Genomic DNA, 21,110 nt, shown 5'->3' with positions numbered 1-21,110 from the left:
GACGAGGATACGGTACAAGCCTAATGAAACCTCTCGGAGTGGATAGATTTAAGCTAATCTTACTTATTTGCTACTTTTCTCAAACACTACTTTGCATTTGCTAGTATGACAGAATGATAAAAAAAATAAGAGATTTCTGGTGGAAAGTTTTTGGAAAGAGTAGCAATCCAGCAGTTTGACATTGACGAAAAATATAAAACTGCCACTTTTATGCAGCGGTCGACAAGAAAAAACAGGATGGATGATACCTTTCAGCCGACGGTTATATCTCCTACTGTGTGGAATTGGATTCAAAACAAGTCAGTCGGGGGCAGCGCTTTGTGTTTGAGCTATCTCGCCCAGACGGCAAAAGGGGCTCTCCTTAAGTCAAGTTGCATTATCTTTTGGTATTTATTTAACTATATATTTAGTCGGCTTTTCCCTTGGCACTTGTCAAGAAGGAGCAGAGAGTAGTTTCTGCGATTCATCTCAACTAATTGAGTGTGTTTGTTTTGACAGCAGCGCTGCAGAGCAATTCTGACAGCAACAGTTTGCTGTTGAGCTTTGCTGGCATGTTGCTCTCAGCCATCTTCGTTTCCTTTGTTTCTATTGTATCCATCACGAATATCTAAAGGTGTTCAGACATGTCTGGGCTGCGAAAGAATTGTGATTGTGGACCCTTAACGGTCGGCTGTGTGTTTGATTGGATGTCTGTCTGTTGTTGTTTTTTTTTCCCTGACACGGACTGGAAACCTGTCCAAGGCATCCTTCGACTGTCCCACTGCATTGCTGGACGCCAAACAAATCAACAAACACTGACATGAATGATCAAACTCCTGAAACAAACTAACAAACCACCAAGACAAATTTACAACATGTTTAAGAATCCTGAAATAAATCTACAAACTGATAACTAACTAACTGTAAAACAAAATATACATATTCCTCAGACCAATTTACCAACTCGGGCATTTACAAATCACCTTAGGACAAAAAAAGGAATAGTCAGAAAATAACTTTACAGACTCTAAAACAAATGCATCAACTCCTAAAACCAATTTCAAAACTCCTGAAACAAATGTAAAAACTGTAATACATTTGCAAATGGCTTAAACGAGTTTACACAAACCTGAAAGTGTTTAAAATCCTGAAATAAATCTACAAACTAAAAACTAACTAACTCTAAAACAAATATACATATTCCTCAGACAAATTTACCAACTCGGAAACTCACAGACATCTTTACATTTTACCCTCTTTCATACACATTTACTAACACTGAATCAAAGAAAAAAAAAATCAGAAAGTAACTTTCCAGACTCTAAAACAAATGCATCAACTCCTAAAAACCAATATGAAACAAATTTTCAAACTGTAATACATTTACAAATGGCTTAAACAAGTTTACAAACACCTCAAACAAATTGACAAATTCCTGGAACAAGTTTACAAACCAAAACAAATACTAACTGTTTTAATATTCAAATGCCTGCAACAAATTTACAAACTGAAATAAATGTGTAAACAACTTGAAAAATATATAAACTCCAGACAAAAAAAAGGATAATGTCTTGAAACAAATTCACAAACTATTTTTTGGGAAATTGTAATTTACTTTAGATTTTTTATTTTTTTTCTGCGATTCTCATTCACCGTCCAGTCCAACCTCCCAACACTGAAGAAAATAAATAATCTACATAATCTATAGCTCTGATATAAATCCATGCGTGTAGATGCAAAACAACAGGTTATATATTATATATATTTTATAAATGCCTTTAATCTATTATGACCACTTATTAGAAACCTAAGATTCATAATCTGAACAGTGCTCTATTTGAAGATTATTTAATTTTTAAGTGATTTTGCTCCATTTAATCCAAAATTGGAATGAAATGTAAACAACATATATCATGACATCGTATAAGAGTTTTCCACACACTAGCTCACTGTCTTTAGCTCAAGATTCGAGCTGAACTCTTCATGTTCTTCTGCAATGAGGAGCATAAATCAGACCTGCAGAGCTGATTGGGAGGATTAGTGGTGTGTGAGGGACTTTGTCACCAGCTTTCTAGGAAATCCAATTACAGAATATCATAAGCTTTACATGTTTAGCACTCCACAGAATCCTCCTTAATGCACCGCATAGTGTAAGGTCGGTGTTTAGCAGCTGTCCTCCCTCAGTGCTAAGTAGCGTTCCCAAACTTGCTGTTGTAACATCTGCAGTGCAGCAAGATATCTGGTTTTAAGCGATCCCAGTCGAAGCAGCATTAAGTGATCTCCTTTACAAGAAGCCGCTTAATTGCATGTGTCAAAAGGAATGACGCAGCAGCCAAGGGCGAGCGCGGCAAGAATGTATCGGCTTCAGCCAATCAGAGTTCCTGTGAAACGTATTCCCAGCTCCCGTCCGTCATCACAAAGCTGTTGTCAGAAACTTGCGGAATTGCCATTTGAACAGCACGCTTGTTCAAACCCGAGTCGTCCTCGCCGCGCATATTGATCGTTCCGGTCAAACAGCGCTGTGATGAAGAAATCTCCACGTGTAAGCCCTCCATGACACGTCGCTCTATTCGACTGGAGCTGCTATTCAACCCCAGTGTGTTGCTCCGTCTTCAAACAAAACATGATGGCAGGACCTTGAAGGTGAAAATCTCTGTCAGGAATAAGATGGAGCTGAGAGTCATCGACTCCCCGGAGGATTGCTCGACTGCCTCCCTCTGAAGTACAGGACTACATCATCTGGATGGCAGGTGAAGCAGGGGAAGGGGTCAGTGGCTGAAGGGGTGCAGAGTGCAAGAAATAACAGGAAAGAGAATATGAAATGAAGGCTGCAAGCTTGCGGACCACATGTGACACAAGACCCCGATTTCATATTCACTCTTTTATCCATCACAGATGCGACTGTCGAACCTTTGCTTTGATTATCTTTCTAATGATGTTTCATCCGAGGTGCCCGACAGTGGAATAAGTTAACATTTATCTGCATAGATCTTTTAAATATGCGATTTCTTTCAACATCGTTTTTTTTCTTCTCTTCATCTGGTGGTTTAAGGTTCAAGGTTATTCATTTGGCATTTTTTAATTTGAACTGTGGTCCGTGGCCCATTTGCGGCCCGTGACATGATATTTTATATGATATGATACCCTCCATTTGTTGTTTTGTTTTTATGAGTGCAGGCACATCACTTCATTTTTGTTTTACGTCAGATGGTTAAGGAACGAGTTCATCACATCACATCTTCAAAGCCTTGATTATATAGTTAGGATGGAACAGGTAATTAAAATAAAATTAGACCAAAATGGGACAAATTCACAGTGAAACCACACCAAAAACTATAAAACAACATCACATTTGTCAAAGAATGAATGGTAAATAGTTAATGGCTCTTACTTATTTACTTAGTTATATAGGGCTTTTTTTATGCTTATTTAGCACCCAAAGCGCTTTACACTAAGTTATGCTTTCACCCATTCATACATTCACACACTGATGGGAGTAGGCTGTGATGCAGCGCATCAGCTCAACCATCAGGAGCAATCAGGGTAAGTGTCTTGCTCAGCGACACAACGCCACAATCTGGTCCGGAACTGGGATTGAACCCGCAACTGCTCAGACCACGAGTCAACCACTCTACGGTCTGAGCCACGACGCCTGAAAGAAGTTCAGAAAAAAATGCTTGAAGACCAATAAACATTTAAACAGTTACTATCAAATATAAAGAAGAGGAGGCAGTGCTTATATTCTTACACTGGAATACCTTAAAGTCAACTTTTTGGTTTCTGTCCATCTGCTTGTGTTGACTTTCCTTCTGTCAATAGTAAAAGTCTGTGGGGAAAGTAATCAAAATGGTATGAAAATGGTTATAATACTTCAAAGAACAGATGATAGGAAACCAGGAAAAATAGAGAATTTGTCTCTTAGATCTAGTACTGAGTTTTAGTTTCCTCTTAAAAAACTAAAAAACATAACAAATGATTAATCTTTATTATGAAAACATGATTTTACGATTTTTTCCCATGTATCCCTCGATAACCACAACAGATTTCTTAGTTGTGTATTTCTAATTATTTACAAATATACATTTCATATCCAGCTCTGTTTAACTTAAACAACATCAGTAACATGAGTACACACCAGAATGGTTATAAAATGCTCGTCACACATCATTGAGAAGCGTCTACTATAAAGAGAACATGTAGTCGCACCAATAAAATAACAAGCCAGTAAAATTTCATGTGTTTCTTTTTTATTAGTCAAAGAAGGACATACTTGTGATCCCTAGAAGAGATCTAAAAGTTATATGAACTCAATAAAAAAAAACAATTTACGTCCGATAGCTTTTCGAACAAATCGTTAAATCGAACTTTTATTTTATTTAGAGGTTATATTGAAGGATCAAGTTCGTCTAAGAGGTTTGTTTTGAAGGAGACGGTCCCCTTGTGTCACACATCCTTCCAAATCAAATAACAAATAGATAAAACCATTTATTTCCTGTAAACGAAAATGTTTTAATCAATAACTTTCTGTGGCTTATTGATTAAAAGTTTGAAGCTACGTGCCACGACGATGTTTTCATTTTGTAATAGGCGGATGAGTTTGTCAAGTGAGGGGACATTTTTGAAGCAGACATCCTGATCATGTTATTGTCTCTTCATGATTTCTTTTTTTTTTATTGAATTTTTTTATTAACAGAAAAAAATGCAGAAATCCAGTGAGGTTCATGGATCTAATAAATCATCTAATTGACATCTTCAATAACGTGAAGAGGATCAGTTCAAGAAGGTTTTGTTAAAGGAGGTTTCATTGCTGCGGTAAAGCCTGATAGGAAATGAAAAGGTAAATACAATTATGTTGTAGCTTGAACTGTTTCATTAGTAAACACTTAATATTTCAATACAATCGTAACTGCATAGAATCTATTTGCAGTGAAAGTAAGCTAAGTACAATTACTTTTCAGCTTCTCCCTTTCCTATTTTTTGTGTTTGGTGGATCAAGTGTGGTTTTTCTAACAAAAGATATTAAGAAGTTAATCAGTAAAATACATAGTTTTATATTTTCTTGGACTGGTCCCTGGAAGAGGAAACTATAGTTTAACTTACTTATAGTCCGAGGTTCGAATAACCTTTTAAAGTGGTAGTGGTCTGAAGGTGGACTAGTAATGATGTTGCTCAGACTGAAACAACATTCAAGATTTTTCGACATTTGAACTTTTAGTCGTCTTTCGTCACAGGGAGGCTAAGGTGGGTCCAGATCAGATTTAAGACCAAATCAAGTTAATCATTATATTAAGTTATCTTATGCATTTGTGTTGGATCACCAGTATTTGCCCTGCAGTTTTTGTTAATTCTCTACCTCATTGTGTGTCACGTGGTGGTCAGCTTGATAGATCATGGTCAGTGTTGTAACGCCTTACAGTAACTATGTTGGTTTTTGTGGTAACAAGTGCTGTAACCAAGTACTTTGTCAAAAAACATAACGTGTTACTTGTTATTGAAATGCTGAAGTTCATTGTTTCCACACTTGCTTAATTTATTTTTGAAGTTCAATTTAATTCAATTTATTTTAAAATGTATTATCTTAAAAAAGATATATTAAGACACTTTAACAGTTTAAGTAAGACTATAGTGGAAAAAAGAACAACAGAGTGAATTAACTCAACAATGAGTGAATCACAGTGTGGCCGTGGCAAGGAAAAACTTCCTTTAAGAATGCAGAAACCTTGATCAGAACCAGACTCAGTGTTGATTACAACTTGTGTTTTGTTTATGATTATGGTTGTTTATTTTCCTTTAAATGTTGTTGTGTTTTAAAACATCATTTTTCTATTGTATTGTTTTTATTTAATGGGTTTGTGAGATCAATAGGAAAATTAAGAAAATGTGACTTTTTTTGTCTTTAGGTTCCAAGGGGGTATTTAATTATCGGCTTGTTGAGATTCTCAAAAATTGGCAGTCTGTATTGGCCACAGATATTATCATCTTACACTGACCCCTAAATTTGATGACTAGATGAAACTAGTAAAGTAACTACTGATCGTAATACACAACACATTGTGTTTATTGTTCCCACCTGGACCGGACCCACAGATATTTACTGTCTGGACACTTTTATTTGGTGGTTCTGATACCTCATGAACATGCAACTGCTGTCCTCCGAAGGGCTTTGTTTCTGATGTATCATGTTTGTAGCAGATTAGCATTCACAACAAGCAGTTTTAATTAACCACAGTTGTTTCTGTCTCCGGTACATTTTTTGTGTTTCATTCTTGTTTTAATTATCATATTTCAGTCGCCATCGCTCTCATCTCCGCCAACAAACCGTGATTCTCTTCTGCAATCCCCCGGAGAAACCAGCCCGCTATCTCCCTCCAACAGCGTCACCTTTGTAGAACAGGCTTGAAGTGCTGAAGACACAAGTAGGAGTATAGAGGTCATGTGGCTGTGAGGAGAAACAACAATGCCAAGGAGAGGCGGAGCAAGAGTGGGATTTCATGAAAACAGATACAATCATCATTGACATTTACTGTTCTCTCTCCTCTTCCCACGGCGCTCGGAGACTCCTCGTCAAACAGAAGATCGGAGCCTAAATACTTCGAAGATTATGAAAAGGTTTCTGTGACTTAGCCCACGGTGCCTGCAGGATGCCACGTTTCCCCCCAGAACCAGTATTCCAGGCCAGCCATCTCTAGCGATGCATCAGAAATGTAACATCCCCTCAGCACTGCCGAGTGTCCTGATTATAGAAGTGGATGAAGGCGGCACACTGTGTGTTTGACCAGTGAACTGAAGACGGGATGCATGGTTCCCTGCAGCAGAAGAGAGGGGGAGGAGGAGGCACCATTAACTGCGGAGAAAAAAAAGGAAGAAAAGAAGATCCTATAGGGAAAGCCGTCTTTGCTTCTCTAAGTCCTGGTTTATATAATGACTCATGGATGTCAGTTGACATTTGTGTTTCAGATGTTTCAGTTGACACTTGTGTTCAAATATACAGTATAAGCAGATATGCTGGAGACGGGAGCTAACTCAATCACTAGTTTTTTTCCTGAAGGGAAATTTCTTTATTTCCATTTAATTATTTGGGAGAAAAAAAAAGAAAAAGAAGACAGAATTTCTCCCCTGGCTCCGCCGTACACTCACTGCTCGAGTCAAGCAGCTGTCTGCGCTCCACTCATGCAGTGGCTTGATATTATGAGGGAAACAATGTGAGGAGTTGTTCAGGTGGAGAGAGACGCTGCCACACTTGAAGGCGATGCATGCTTTGGGGGGTGACCAGATGGCAGTGGGAGGAAGGCAGGCAACAAAAGGAGAGGTCAGATGATGTGGGGAAAAGAGTGAGGCGTTGCAGATGGAAGTATCAGTACTGCATGAGATAAAGGCAATTGGCACGCTCATATCTAAAAAAAAAGAAGCTTTTTATAATTCTGTTAATGCATTGGTGCTGCTATAGAATTTAATGGATGTAGTCTTTTCTTAGGTCTCATTACTCTCCTTATAGAATTTTGAGGTTGTATTTTGTTGGGTTTTGTTGGCATGAATTCAAAAAATAAATCACAGGATACAGTTTAAATACAAAATATTTATAGATTCACCACTCCTGGAACTTGTTTCACTCTCTCATCCTGCCATTTTTGCAACCCTCACTTTTCTGGATATGTTTTTTTTTTTTTTGCTTTAGTCTCTCTTGGTTGTCGGCCAATTCCTTATCTCATTCACCTTTACACCCACACCTTTTTTTTTTTGCTTTACTGTCTGTTGTAAACTTGATTTCATTTTTCTCGCGCAAGACTAGATCTTTCATCCACAGGAAAATGTCATCTTTTATATTTTATTGAAACCATACCTTTTTGAAACTGGGTTTAGTGGAGATGGAATAGAAAACTCCGACCTACAAGGTTTTTTTTTAAAAGATGCCACAAGACTTCCTCTAAGAATCGTGTACCTTAAAAGTTGTCAAATCACAATAACCAGCAGACTACAGTTCTTTTTCAAATAAGAATATTAAAGTGATCGTTCACCCAAAATTCACTCAATTTCTACTCGCCCTCATGTTGCCATAGGGTTGGAATTGTTCTGTTCCTTTTTGGAGCTATTGACAAAAATGTAAGTCAATTTTATTGTTGCTACTGATGCTGGGTTGTCTTCATCTTCGTCCAAAAGAACACACTTAAAAACATCCATATAGCTCCATACTGCTCATCTGCAACGTCCATCTTGTATTCTCCAAGAGGATTTGATATTCCTAATGTTGAGGCTTGTATACAAGATATACATTAAAAACGTTAACCATGGAGGTATTTGGATGTTTTTAAGTGTGTAATTTTGAAGATAAAGACTTCTACATCTGAGCTTTAGTCACTACATAAGAATTAACATACATTCTTGCTTATATCTCTAACAAGGAACAGATAACTGTGAAAATAATCCCAACCCTTAGTCGACATGAGTGAATTTGGAATTTTAAGTGAACTGACCCATTAAACCAAAAAGTTATTATATTCTTCCAACATTCTAGACAGTTTAGAAGCTCATGCCCAGCAGAGACTAACAAACACAATTTTTAATTGTATTTTCTCAAACTAGAATCCAACAATAGGTTTTCCAAATTTGACAAATGGCATTTCCTGCTGTAGTCAATTGAGCAAAAGTAAACTTTTTTTGGAAAACAACAACGAAAAATAAAGATTGAGTAGGAAGACTTAGACAAGGTAGGACACAATTAGATTTCTTGTAGCTTATATACAGTAGCATCATTGTAGAATAATGATGAAGCAAAACATATCAGGATATCTTGTTCTGTATGAAGGGAAACAAGGTGCTGGCAGGTTTGGAAGAGTTAATCTGGCACTTCCGTGCCTCCTACTGAAAATACAGGTCACTGAAGCCATCCCTCTCGCTCATGCTAGCCCGAGATGAGGATCGTTCTAGATATCACTGCTCTGAGGATCACAAGCTTCCATGAAAACCTTTCCCACTGTAATAAGATGTCGACTTTGAGAAGTGTGAAGCGTGAAGCCAATATCACTAACAGGGGCAAGATAACGGGAACAAAAGGGGAGGTTGGCAGATTCTGGCATGTGTTGGGTGGGTGGAGGCATCAGAGGACATAACTGTTATTGAAACTCAGCCTTGCTCAAAGCTCAAGCCAATAAGCAGAGGACAGCCGAGCAGAGGAAAAGAGGTTGCCAGACCTACTCCCCTAGGATAAGTTCTTTGACGGAGCTGGCCCAAATTAAGAGGGAGTGCGGACAAACCGGGCCTGGTTGAAGGCTCGAGCTTCTACTGGCTCCTTTTGACTCCGGAGAGATTGCAACACTCACCCTGTAGCACTTACCCACAATACCGCTGTCCATCTGTTGATTCACTTATCAGGGAGTTTTGGTCGAGCAGTGTGTGTCTGGCATTTGTTTGGAAATTACTTACAATGGTTGATTTATTTCACTGCATATCTTTAGCAGGACAAAGAAACCAACTTTTTTTAATCAGTTGTTGTCAATAACTACCTTAAGTAACCTCCCTCAGGTTCTCCTTTAAAATATCCATGAACCGCAATGCTTCCTTTATGACCAAGTACCTCCATTTATATCATTCCTAATACAACTGAACCTTCTTTCCCCACACAACCAAGTTTACATGTATTTATAACAACCAAGGTGTGAATCTGTAACAGACACACCGTATTTTCCGCACTATTAATAGCACATTAAGCGGATTATAAGGCGCACCTTTAATGAATAGCCTATTTTAGAACTGTTTTCATAAATAGGGCGCACCGGATTATAAGGCGCATAGAATAACAGATACAGTCAAACCTATGACTGGGGTTGCGTTATGCATCCACTAGATAAAGCTGTGCAAAAGGGAATGTCAACAAAACATTCAGATAAAGTCAAACTTTATTAAGCGTTCTGACGACTCCGTTCACTCCCATGGTAACGATTTTCAAATGAAAATTTAAAAGGATTCAAGCAGCAGGGCGTGAGACTGGTGTTGTGAGCAGAAAAGTTGAGGGCATGTATGACAGCTAGAGCATGCGTGTATAACATGTTGAACACACGTGTATGACTGGTTGAGCGCGCAGCAGAGTGATTTTGAGTGTACAACAACCATGACACACTCGCTCAAAATGGTGGCAGTAATCTTACTCCATAGACGTCCGCCATGATGTGACGTGTGTCATTAATCCCACCTCGTGATGACGCAATGAAGTAGTCCTGCCCACAGCGTGTCGACTCAGTCTGCGCAGAGTCATGGAAGTGTTTGTAAACAGGTCACCCACCAGGTAATGTTCATATATAAGGTGCTCCGGATTATAAGGCACACTGTCGTTTTTTGACAAAATTAAAGGATTTTAAGTGTGCCTTATAGTGCGGAAAATACGGTAGATCATTTAATGTTGGTACATTTGAAGTCACTAGTTGTGTTGGACATCAAGGCCATTGAACTGTATGCAACAATCAACAAGTCCATTAAATATTTTTATAAGATCAATTTCCCAGGATGCGTTCATAAGGCAGATATGAGTCCAATATGTCTATTGTTCCCTGTGTAGATTCAAATACAATGAACAAAATCTTGGGAAACGATGAGCCATCATCGTCTTCCTCAAGGCTTTTTTTTCCCTCAGACTTAAACTATTTACGGATGTTAGGAATGCTTGATTACCCAGCAGTAACACTTGAGAGTCAATCAGAATAAGTGAACAGCCATTCATGACAGGGGGTGAAAGCAAAGACACCTGTTACTCTGAATATTAGTTGAATAGCTGCTGGCTGAACGCCGGTTGTTCTGCCTGACAATTTATGTCGTCCCTCTGGAGTACACGATAAACACTGAGACAAACAGAAGCAGTTTTTGCCTCTCAAGAAGTGTCATCAGATCTACTCAGATGCTCAATCCCCAAAGTGGTTGTTTTGGTTTTCTTATAGTGTCAAATGTTTTGCAATTTATTTTTGACGGGTAAATCTTCAGTTAAATTTAGTTATAGACGATTCCTTTTTCTCAGTGGAAGTCTCAGTTATCTGTTTTCTTCCAAACACAAAAGCTTGTCACTGATTCTCGAGGGCAGATAGGTGAGCATTCAATTAAAGTTTACTGAACTGAGTAGCTGCTAAAAGCTGTATGAAATGTAGAAATGAAAAACAATATAAATACAATTATTTTCCACGTCGATTTACAGAGTTGCAACCCTAACTTTCCAGGGAGCATATAGAGGAGGTAGAAGCCACAAGTGGTAACACCTCATAAGTCATCATAAACTAATGGTTCTCCATACCATGGCAGTTGAATGCGTTAAAAGATATTTCTTGGAGGGTGGTCCAAGATCGCGGAATTTTCTTGTCATAAATATTTACCTTCTTTACTGTGTTTAATGTGAAACAAGGCTATCCAACTAAACCTCCTGTTTTTGGGAAGGATGTTCCGCCTTTCAACCCCTTCACGACTATATCCTGTTCAATTTTAGGCAAACGGATTATAAATAGATACACAGTGTTACACATTAGTTAGCACTTCTGTATTGCCTAACATTATACTCCTATTTTGATGTCATTAAAAACAACAGAAACAATTTGAATAGCTTGGGCATTTGCTTTTTGAGTACACTTTTCAGTTAAGCTTCTGTTTTCCGTGTCAACTTTATGTAGCTTTAAAATGGGCCATGATGCAGTTTCTAATCTGGAGATCCTTAAAATGCAGCTTTTGTCGAAAAAACGATGACAGTCCAAAAGCTTATTGAAAGTAAAGTTTAATCTGCTTTTTTGATAAGAATTCATTATTATGGGTGAATTGACTAGATAGCCTGGAGGGCTGCAAGTTGAATAGCCCTGCAGTAAAATCTTCTTAAACATGTGTTTTTTGGGTCATTTAAAAGATTGTATTTCCTGTCTTTGTCTCTATGTTGTATTAAGATTTTTTAAATCCGTATGTATTTTCAACTGTGTATTGCTTTTGATTGTACAAGCGCTTTGTGACCCTGGTCTAGAAAAGGGCTTTACAAATAACTGCTACTTACTTACTTACTATTACAAATAATCTATTTAATATAGTTTAATTATCACTTAAAAAAAAGATTGTAACTCAAAGCATTTCACCTTCACATAGATGGATGGATGGATGAATGGATGGATGGCACATTTATCTCTTACACTTGTTTAATTAAAAAAAATATCAATACAAAATTATTTATTTTATTATATTATTATTAAATGTATTTACATTTAAAATATACAGTCGTTACCATATCAGCAATATTGAGGGTCACCTGGAGTCACAACGAGCTCTAATTGGATATCACTGTTAGGTCGAACCATCGATCTTTAACCTCCAAAAGTGATGATGCGCTTGTTTTGCCAAAGCACTTTTACAGCTGACTCATGTTTTACCTTCTTTTTTTTTTTTTTGTCTTTCCTGCAGTTTGCTCCCAGTTCTCCCGTGGAGTTTACGCCATCTTCGGATTCTACGACAAGAAGTCCATGAACACTCTGACCTCCTTCTGCGGTGCCCTGCACACCTCCTTCGTGACGCCCAGTTACCCCACCGATAATGAGGTGCAGTTCGTCATCCAGATGCGTCCGGCCCTGAGGGGGGCTGTGCTCAGCCTGCTGACCCACTACAAGTGGCAAAAGTTTGTCTACCTCTACGACACGGATCGAGGTAGGCGACAGCGTGGTCGGTCCTTGACTAACACACACGAAGAAGAACGTTGAACGAAGCCGCCGCACTTTTAGCGAGTCTTTATTCCCTGACATTGTTCCTTTAATACCCTGTAAATGCTCGCTCTGTTTACACAGCACTCTTCCCACAGTAGCTGTTATGTTTAACAGGAATATCTCTTGTAACTCTTGAAGGAGGAGATCTTCCTGTGAGCTATAACCTTATCCGTTCTCCAGTCGGTGGGTTTTTTGTCAGTTAATCTTCTGTTTAATCACGTCGTTCGAAATTGACTCATCTTTCTTTGGAAATTAGGAATCGTACAGCTGCCAGTAAAGTGTTTTTTTTTTTCCCTTCTTCTTTTTCCGCCTGAGTTCTTGCTGCATTCAGAGGGCAGCGTATTGTGTTACAGCAATGAGTTGTTGTTTTTTTTTCTCTCTCTCTCGTCGCCATTGGCTCATTGACAATAGATCGGTGGGTTTAATAAGACAGTGGGCTGTGTGTTTGACAACCTGTCAGGATGGTGGAGGGCTATTTAATTATTTATTTATTTTCAACAGAAAATGAGCTCATTATATCACACAGCAATAGAATCTCCCGCCGCTGAAATGTGCTCAAACATCACCTGGGCAGGCTGGAGGGATCTGTCAGCAAATGACAATCTCTTTTTCCTTTTTTTTTTCTCACGCAGATAGAAACTGTGAGAGCCACGCATGAGCATTTCTCTGCACAGCTCATCCCAAACCCTGAACTCACGATTAGCTTCGAATAAGTCCGACTTATAATACACATGTTTAAAGCTCATGGCCCGGGGGTCAAATTCAAGTGATTTATGTAGCCCTGGTTGGATGGTTGACTCAGAATCCGAACATATATTAATGTTCATGTTGATATTTTGACCTATAAAGATGCCACTGTTTAAAATACGATAAAGAACAGAGATGTTATATTTCAACAATCATAGAGAGACCAAAAAGGGACTAAATATATTTCAATATATTAGGGATTGTTTGTTAAAATACGACATATGCTTTTAATAATTAACATTAATCGAGTCTCCAGGAATGAAAGACAATAATGAGATTCATACAGTTTGGTAGATTTACATTTGTTTGGCCAACAAACATGATTGTTAAAAGATAATGGCCCCTTGTGTGTTTAGTTTCACACCCCTTGAATTATTAATAAATTATAAATGCCATTGACCATGAACAGGTATCCATTTTTGGGGGAGAATTTGATCCTTTAAAGATAAATTAATGTTTTGATTTAAGTGTCTCTTAAATATTTTTATTAGAAAAGGTGTTGAAGCCCCGCCCACTGAAAACACTTTATTTTTCTGGAGACAAAATCTTGTTTATCATAACCACACCCACTCCGCAGTGATTGGTCAAACATCGAGGTTTGTCACTGCGTGTCATCAATCCTGGAAGTCTCCACATCCAAGGGGTATAAACAAAGTGGGGCGGGATTATAGCTGGATAGAGAATAGAATAGAATAGAATAGAATAGAATAGAATCGAATAGAATACGTTTATTCATCCTCAGAGGGGAAACACACTTTTACAGCACAAGGAGGAGTGAAGCCATTATTACATCTTAATGGACTCCACTCTGGTAACCTCTCGTTTGCCGAGATTCCGGGAGGGGTAGATCTTTATAAGTTCAAAACATGGTCATGATAAGGGACTTACTGCATCTTGGACTTCAATATTTGAGGAGAATTGGGTTTTGACTTTAGTTGCCCTTTAAAGATGAATCATGTATATTTCACGATATTTTTTGTTAGGAAAATGTGTTTGACAGGTTTTATTCATACTTGTATTGTTCAAAAGCAAATCAATGCTGATTAGGTTCAAAAAATAGAATGTTTGTTTTACAACAAACGTCAGCTCATCACATTGAAAGTAGTCAAACCTTTGAAGAATTTTCTAACATCTACTTTAATTTGGGGCATTCTTTTCTCTTTGTATTTAATGTTTTTATTCATTTAATTTTGTTCCTGCTCAAACACCACTTCTCACTCGCGTTGAGGCTGTTTAAAGTGGTTTAGTGACAATAGTCCTCTGTCTTTGGATTTTCCAAGTCTGCAGGGTCCAGAGCTGAAGGCTGTAATCCACCACTCTGCCTGCAGATAATATGTGGTTAATTAGGGTCACTCCGACTCCAGCACTCGTTGGATCTTCCCCTGCGGACGCCAGCAACCCCACACATCCTTCAACATAACCAACACGGTCCAACCACGAGTCCCCGTCCCTCCATTTTTCTTCTTTCGCCCGTGAACGACGACAATTGTTTTTGAGTGAGAACAAGACGGGAAAGGAAAAAACAAGTGCTCGGACAAATTGACGTTTCGCTTCAACCCAGACAAGGGTGGAAGGAAATCTGAAAAAAAAAAAAAAAGGAAAGAACAAAACCCCCCAATTCAACGCCGCAATTAAAGCGACAGGAGGCGTGTGTGATTTACAGACCGTTACCTGTGTACAGGCAATTCCCTGCGAACGGAACATCTCCCTTTAGGAGTCCATGCCAAAGCACTTTTACCTCTATCCTCGCTGCCAGTGGTGTAAGACGATCCCTTATTAGTGGGAGGACATTGGCCCCAGGAGGGGATTAAAGCCGTTTATTGATGCACTCCATCCAGCACTTTGGGGGGCTTTGACACTTGGCTCATCAAGCAGACAGATGTGTCAGAGAGCTGCTACCTCTGCTTATCAGGTAGTGCAGCTCCCCTGGCAATAAGAGCACTGACTGCTGGCAAAAGCAGGATTGATGTGGGAAATTGTCTTTTAAGGTCCTTTCGGCCAACAGGTACAATTTTCTTTCATGTCTGGAACTTAATCTGACTACACGGGGAAAGTTGTTTTCAATACCAGTATCTGTCATAAAAGTAAATATCAGATAAATTGTCAGTCTATTAACATAACCTAAACCAAGTTTACAATACGTGATCCCTGGATCCCTTTTTACCGGAACTGATACAGCATATTTCACCATGATTCCAGTTGCTGAATATATTTATTTTTTGATACCAATTATATAAAATAAATTCTTTCAAAAATAAAATGATATTGAATTTAAAAGTTCATATTTGGTAATTTTCTACTCCAGACAGAAAAGCAAAGAGAAAATTCAAATAAATAAATAAATACATGGTTACCACATGTTTGTTTTCCTGCATTACGTTAAGGTTATAACCATTTACTAGCTGCATTATCGAGTCTTGATCAAACGTTTAAACTCTGGGAACCAAAACTTGGCATCAAAAGAAGAAGCATGTTTTGATACTCGGTACTACTTAAGTGTTTGGATAGAAGTTCAACACCCACTCCTAACAGCATTCATGGCTTTCAAATTATCCCTTCAATGCTAAACTCTAGATAAAATAATCTGCGGCTATGGCTGTGAAAGGGAAGGTGTACACTGAATTCATAATAATAAAATTATAGTATCCAAACAGTTGCGAATAGGTCAATTTTATTGTTGATTTAGAAAAAAACTCAAATACTATGTAGAGCTTATTTTAAATATATCCCATCATATTTATGTCCTGATCACTGAAGACTGAAAATAAATGTTGGCAATTCAGACAAGAAAATGTGACAAATGACTAAAAGACTACTCCAATGTATTCTCCGTCGGAAACACAAATTAGACGTATGAACTTTTTTACTTTTACTGTACTGACCAAGTCATAGGTAAAAATGTACAGAGGAACTGAGAAATGTACTTTTTTTCACTCTGAATCCTCCTTTGGGCAAATCATTTGTTCACACTTTTCATCTGACCCATGGGTGGAAAAATACATTTTGCAAAAATGCTATACGCAGCAATATCCTTGTGAACAATTTCCCAAAAGTCCCTTCTCATTGTTCTTTCGTTCGGTCGTTTTTTTCACAGGAGTGAGCATTTTCTCCAGCATATTCAGTGGAATTCAAGCTTTCAACTGAAAGCAACAAAAAAAAAAAAAGCTTGGAGACAGCTGCTATTTTTAAAAATAGGATGCTCATAATATAAAATGTAAGTCCCAGTAACAACACACTCTTTTATTATTTTTGAATTTTAAAGTGACTCCTGTTCTGCAACACCTTCGCGGAGGTGATGAAATACAACAACAGGAAAGAAAAACTTTCAACTGTTTCCTTGGGAAAAGTTTCCAAGCCTCCAATAAGCTTTTATTATCCCCCGAATAAAAACACGTTCAATAAACCAAATGTATTCCTCGAATAGCCATTTGTTGTATAATCAATGTCAGCATATCTTTAACCGTGTTTGTCAACGCTGGATTTTATTGAACTCAAAAGTAAAAACGCTGTGAGGCAGAGATTACTTCTCGCCACATTATTTTAAAGTGTTTTCCATAAAAGCATTGATCATCTCCAGAAAACAGGAAACAACTTTCAATTATTTTCCTAAAGCTCTCCTAATGGGAAAGGCAAACGGAGCGCTCGATGAAATAATACCATATTAAAAAAAATACTACATTCCCTCGCTGGGTGCTATCAAGGGCTTTTATTAAATCAATAGAAAAGATTAATTACAGCCACAATATTCATTTGGCTCTGTTATTGGGCCTCGCAAAAAATGCTTTCAGGCTTCAATGCGGTCAGCGACGGTGACTCTGAATCAGATGGACCGAGGGGAAATGGAGTTTTTTTTTTTTTTTTACCTGTGATGCCAATATCACACGGCTTTTTCAAAGCAGCCGTTGTGATTAACGGGCTTCAATGGAAGCGCATGGATTTGCCTTGCAGCTTAATAGAGGAATACTTTTCATTTATCCGTGTTTGAATGTGTGTTGTTCAGGAAGGAGGGCGGACAAAGACCTAACCTCTCTCCTTTAAAACAAACACAACAAACCGTCGCTATCTTTTAATCCTCTGTTATCCCGATCCGAGCTCCCACAGGGGCGGCCCGACACTCTGCGTTTTCAGTTTTCATCAGGAGACAGATTCCCTTTTTAAAAACTGAAGCTATAAAGGTGGATGGATCTGGTCCTCAACTGTTCTGGCGGTCAGGTATGGGCAGATAATTGCCAGGCCTGTGCAGCAGAGACAGATGATTACAGGCTTTATTGTCTCTCCCAGGCACAATCAACCCTGATTCAGCAATCTCACCCCGGCTTGATTTATGAGTCACATTCTCTTTCTCGCTTTCTGTCCGACGCTCCATACCACTTCCTTATGTGTTCGCCTTTTTTGCTTATATCTGCTGTTGCTCCCTTCTGCTGCTGTGGCTGAACTCGTGAGTGGGGTTATGGGAACCTGCCAATGCCACATTTGCAGGAAGAATTGGTGTACCTTTATGCAGTAGATAGTAGCTGCGTGTAAATAAGTAAGAAATTTGTATTTATAGAGTGCTTTTCAAGACCAGAAGGAGCTGTCTCGCCTGCAGTTGATACAGAACTCTGAAGCGAAAATTCAGACCCGCTCTAGTAGAAGAACTCACATTTCTCCGATCCTTAAATCTCTTCACTGGCTGCCAGTTTCTTTCAGGATCAATTTTAAAATTCTAGTTCATACTTTCAGAGATATTCAGGGTCAGTACAAAGACATAATATTAACATAAATATATAAGAAAATGTTTGACTGTTTGTTTTGATCACCAATTCCTGTTCATATTTTTTTTTATTTTCTGAGATTCCAAAACAATATAAAGGTTTTACAGCTAATTTATTTTTGAAAATGTAACGCTTTATTTTGTTGTTATCTTCTTCCCTCCCCGTTGACAGAAACATTATGTATCCACTGCAGAGAACTGCAATGGTGCAAAACGCAGCACTGAGACACATCCAGTGAATATGAAGCTTTAATAGGATGATGGCGTTGAATCTTTCCTTTTCTTATGTGACAAAAAGTTTTGTTTGTGTTCAATTTAACTGGAAAAATAGTAACTTTAATTTCACTTATTTAAGTTAGTTTTCTATATTATATTCAATGTTATTTAATTCATTATTCTATTTTATATTTCATCCAAAACAAAACCAAAAACAATCCTACATCATTTTTACAATACTCATATTATATCTTTCCTGATTCTAAAGCAACAAATGATCAACGTTCCAAAATATAAAATTATGATTTAACAGTTAACAATAGTTGAGATTAATACTTAAAATCGACATTAAGTACACATTTAGTTAAGTTCACAACAAGTTTATAATAATATTATCTAATTTTTAGAAAGTATATTATTTTGATACCATAGTTTTTGGAAAAAAAAACCTACCCATAGTAATAGTTTGTATCTGACCTTAAAATTGCTACAATATTAGCATGTTGACTACTAACATATCAAAGAAGTGAGGGCAATTTCATCAGGTCAAGAAGAAAAAGGAAGGACTCCCATTAAAATGATCCTGGTTTCATGAATATATTTATATACTAGGTCAGGAATTTCAGTTCCTTTTGTCAATTCTAATGGGTCGTTTAAAATGTTCTTTTCTACCCAGGCAGCTTTCGGTATATCCGCCTGTATAATAAAGATGTCATTGAGTTTAAAGCTACATATTTTAGCCCTACATTTTAAATGTCTTCCTGTTGTTGCAATACCTCATAAGATAGAAAAGATAAAATATAAATATTTGTTGTGTCTTTTTTGGAATTGCTTGAAAATGTTCACGTAGACACTACTGACCTCTCAATGAAGGGTGAACTCGATAAGGTCATGAGGTCACAAGAGTGTCAGCGTGATATTATCTGAATTTATTGAAATTTAAACAGAGATTTTGTCAATTTTAAGCGAGCATTTAAGATGTATAGTTTTTACCCGGGAAAAGCTACACATTTTAGCCTCTGTTTCTTGGCTAGTCGCCTTATTTTAGCATTTTGGTTTGACTGCCTAAAACATCACCCAAATGTCTTCCACTAAACCTAGAATGATAAGAATTGTTCGGTATAAATTCTACTATACAAGTGAAAATGACATAAAAATGAAGAAATGTTTTTTTTAATATATACCATAATCCTTTTTGAGCATCTGGGATGTCATCACACCATCTGCTCTTAGAAAAGAAAAAAAACGAGGTATGGAATTTCACTCAAGGGCAGGAGTATTCCAGGCAGCCACGTTGACCTTTGTAGGTCAAATGAAGCGATTAGGGGCTTCAAAAGTGACAATCACTTTTTAAGTGTTTCATTATGAGACGGTCCATTTACAACCCGAGTTCATTTTCTTAATCAAAGCTTATTTGAATATTAAAAGAAAACCATTGATCCACCCTCTGATAGGCGACCAATTGGATTTGTAATAAACCCCTATAACTAACCATGGACACCGGCGATTATCTGCAAAGCAGACAGACAAGATAATTCCAGTCTGGCACAGGAGACGGAGTGATGAGCCAGCAGGGCCGAAAAAAGCCTTGTGAAAAAGGGGATTGGCTGACCGCACACAGTTAGCCTCGTCTCTTCCAGTTCCTGCCAAGTGAGATCGAGAGTCAGATATGAAGAGGCCCGAGAGCAATCAGCCAGATACCCTGCAACAAACGCAAAACCTAACTCCCTCTGCAATCCCTCTAATTGGCCATCCAGAGACAGTTCCCTTTGTTCGCTGCGAAAAGTCAAACAAAAAATGCCTCCCACGGCCCTCCTGCGCGCCTTTGATGGCTCACCAAATCAAAGTCCGGCCTTAATTTGATTGTAGTGTTTTGGCGTCCATCGAACGGTTGTAAACAACTGACTTATCAAAAAAACGACGGGATGGAACGACTCAGGGACCTTCATAGAGTTGAACTAAAGGCTAATGGTTTATTTGTAAGATGAACAAACTGTCTTTTTAATGCATTATGATGCCAAAAAAGAGTCGAAAATATGGCATATTACAAATGTTTATATATGCTGATGACAACTTAAACTACTATATGTGAAAACTAAAACTGTCTTTTAATGTAGAAATATATCTTTTATTTTTGTATTTTATGATAAAACTTGTTTTCTTTCAGAATTACCTTGCATAAGTTACCTCAATAACATTTTTTTCCATCACAAATTGTGGTCAAAAACCCTAATACTAACATATATAAGGGGCCAAAATGTTGAGCAACAGAATTAAGTTTTCCTTTTCTTCTTTTTTCTAACTTTTGTTTGGTCTTTTTTCAAAATACATACAGTCAATGTATTCTGTTATCGTGATCTTTTGCAACAGACATCGCCTTTCCTTTTCTATGGAGCGAAATTTCTTTAGTCGATTTTTGAACCACTTCACAATGATATACGTTTACACAGCAGCTCTCAAAAAATGCATACAAATAAATAATATTAAGACATACAGTACATATGTCAAAAAATAATAACAAAAACAATAATAAAATAATATGATAATAAACGCAATGATACCCTAATAAACAAATAAATTATTATATTATTATAATTAAATAATAATAAAGATTTAAAAAATTGGATAAATAAACCATAGTCAAACATGAGTACACTTAAAACAAAAAGTGTGTTTTTGTGTTTCAAAATAAACTGACAGCAGTTTGA

The 21,110-nt window shown here is 37.6% G+C and overlaps 1 protein-coding gene across 5 annotated transcripts in view; it reads left to right on the top strand.

Moving 5' to 3' along the window:
* Positions 1-21,110, top strand: part of gria3b (glutamate receptor, ionotropic, AMPA 3b) — a 108,062-nt gene that overhangs the window by 16,836 nt on the left and 70,116 nt on the right. For all 5 annotated transcript variants that reach the window (XR_015712873.1, XM_087799795.1, XM_087799794.1 and 2 more), the window contains exon 3: positions 12,391-12,630. Coding sequence is in view for 4 of the 5 variants with exons in the window: in XM_087799795.1 (XP_087655921.1) it covers positions 12,391-12,630 (240 nt within the window). In the remaining variant the exon portion in view is untranslated. The remainder of the gene's footprint in view (positions 1-12,390; positions 12,631-21,110) is intronic.

The sequence above is a fragment of the Callionymus lyra genome, chromosome 9 (genome assembly GCF_982586985.1).
Source record: "Callionymus lyra chromosome 9, fCalLyr1.hap1.1, whole genome shotgun sequence".
NCBI lineage: Eukaryota > Metazoa > Chordata > Actinopteri > Syngnathiformes > Callionymidae > Callionymus > Callionymus lyra.
The sequence above is the reverse complement of the archived record's forward strand: the minus strand, read 5'-3'. Positions and strand labels throughout refer to the sequence as shown.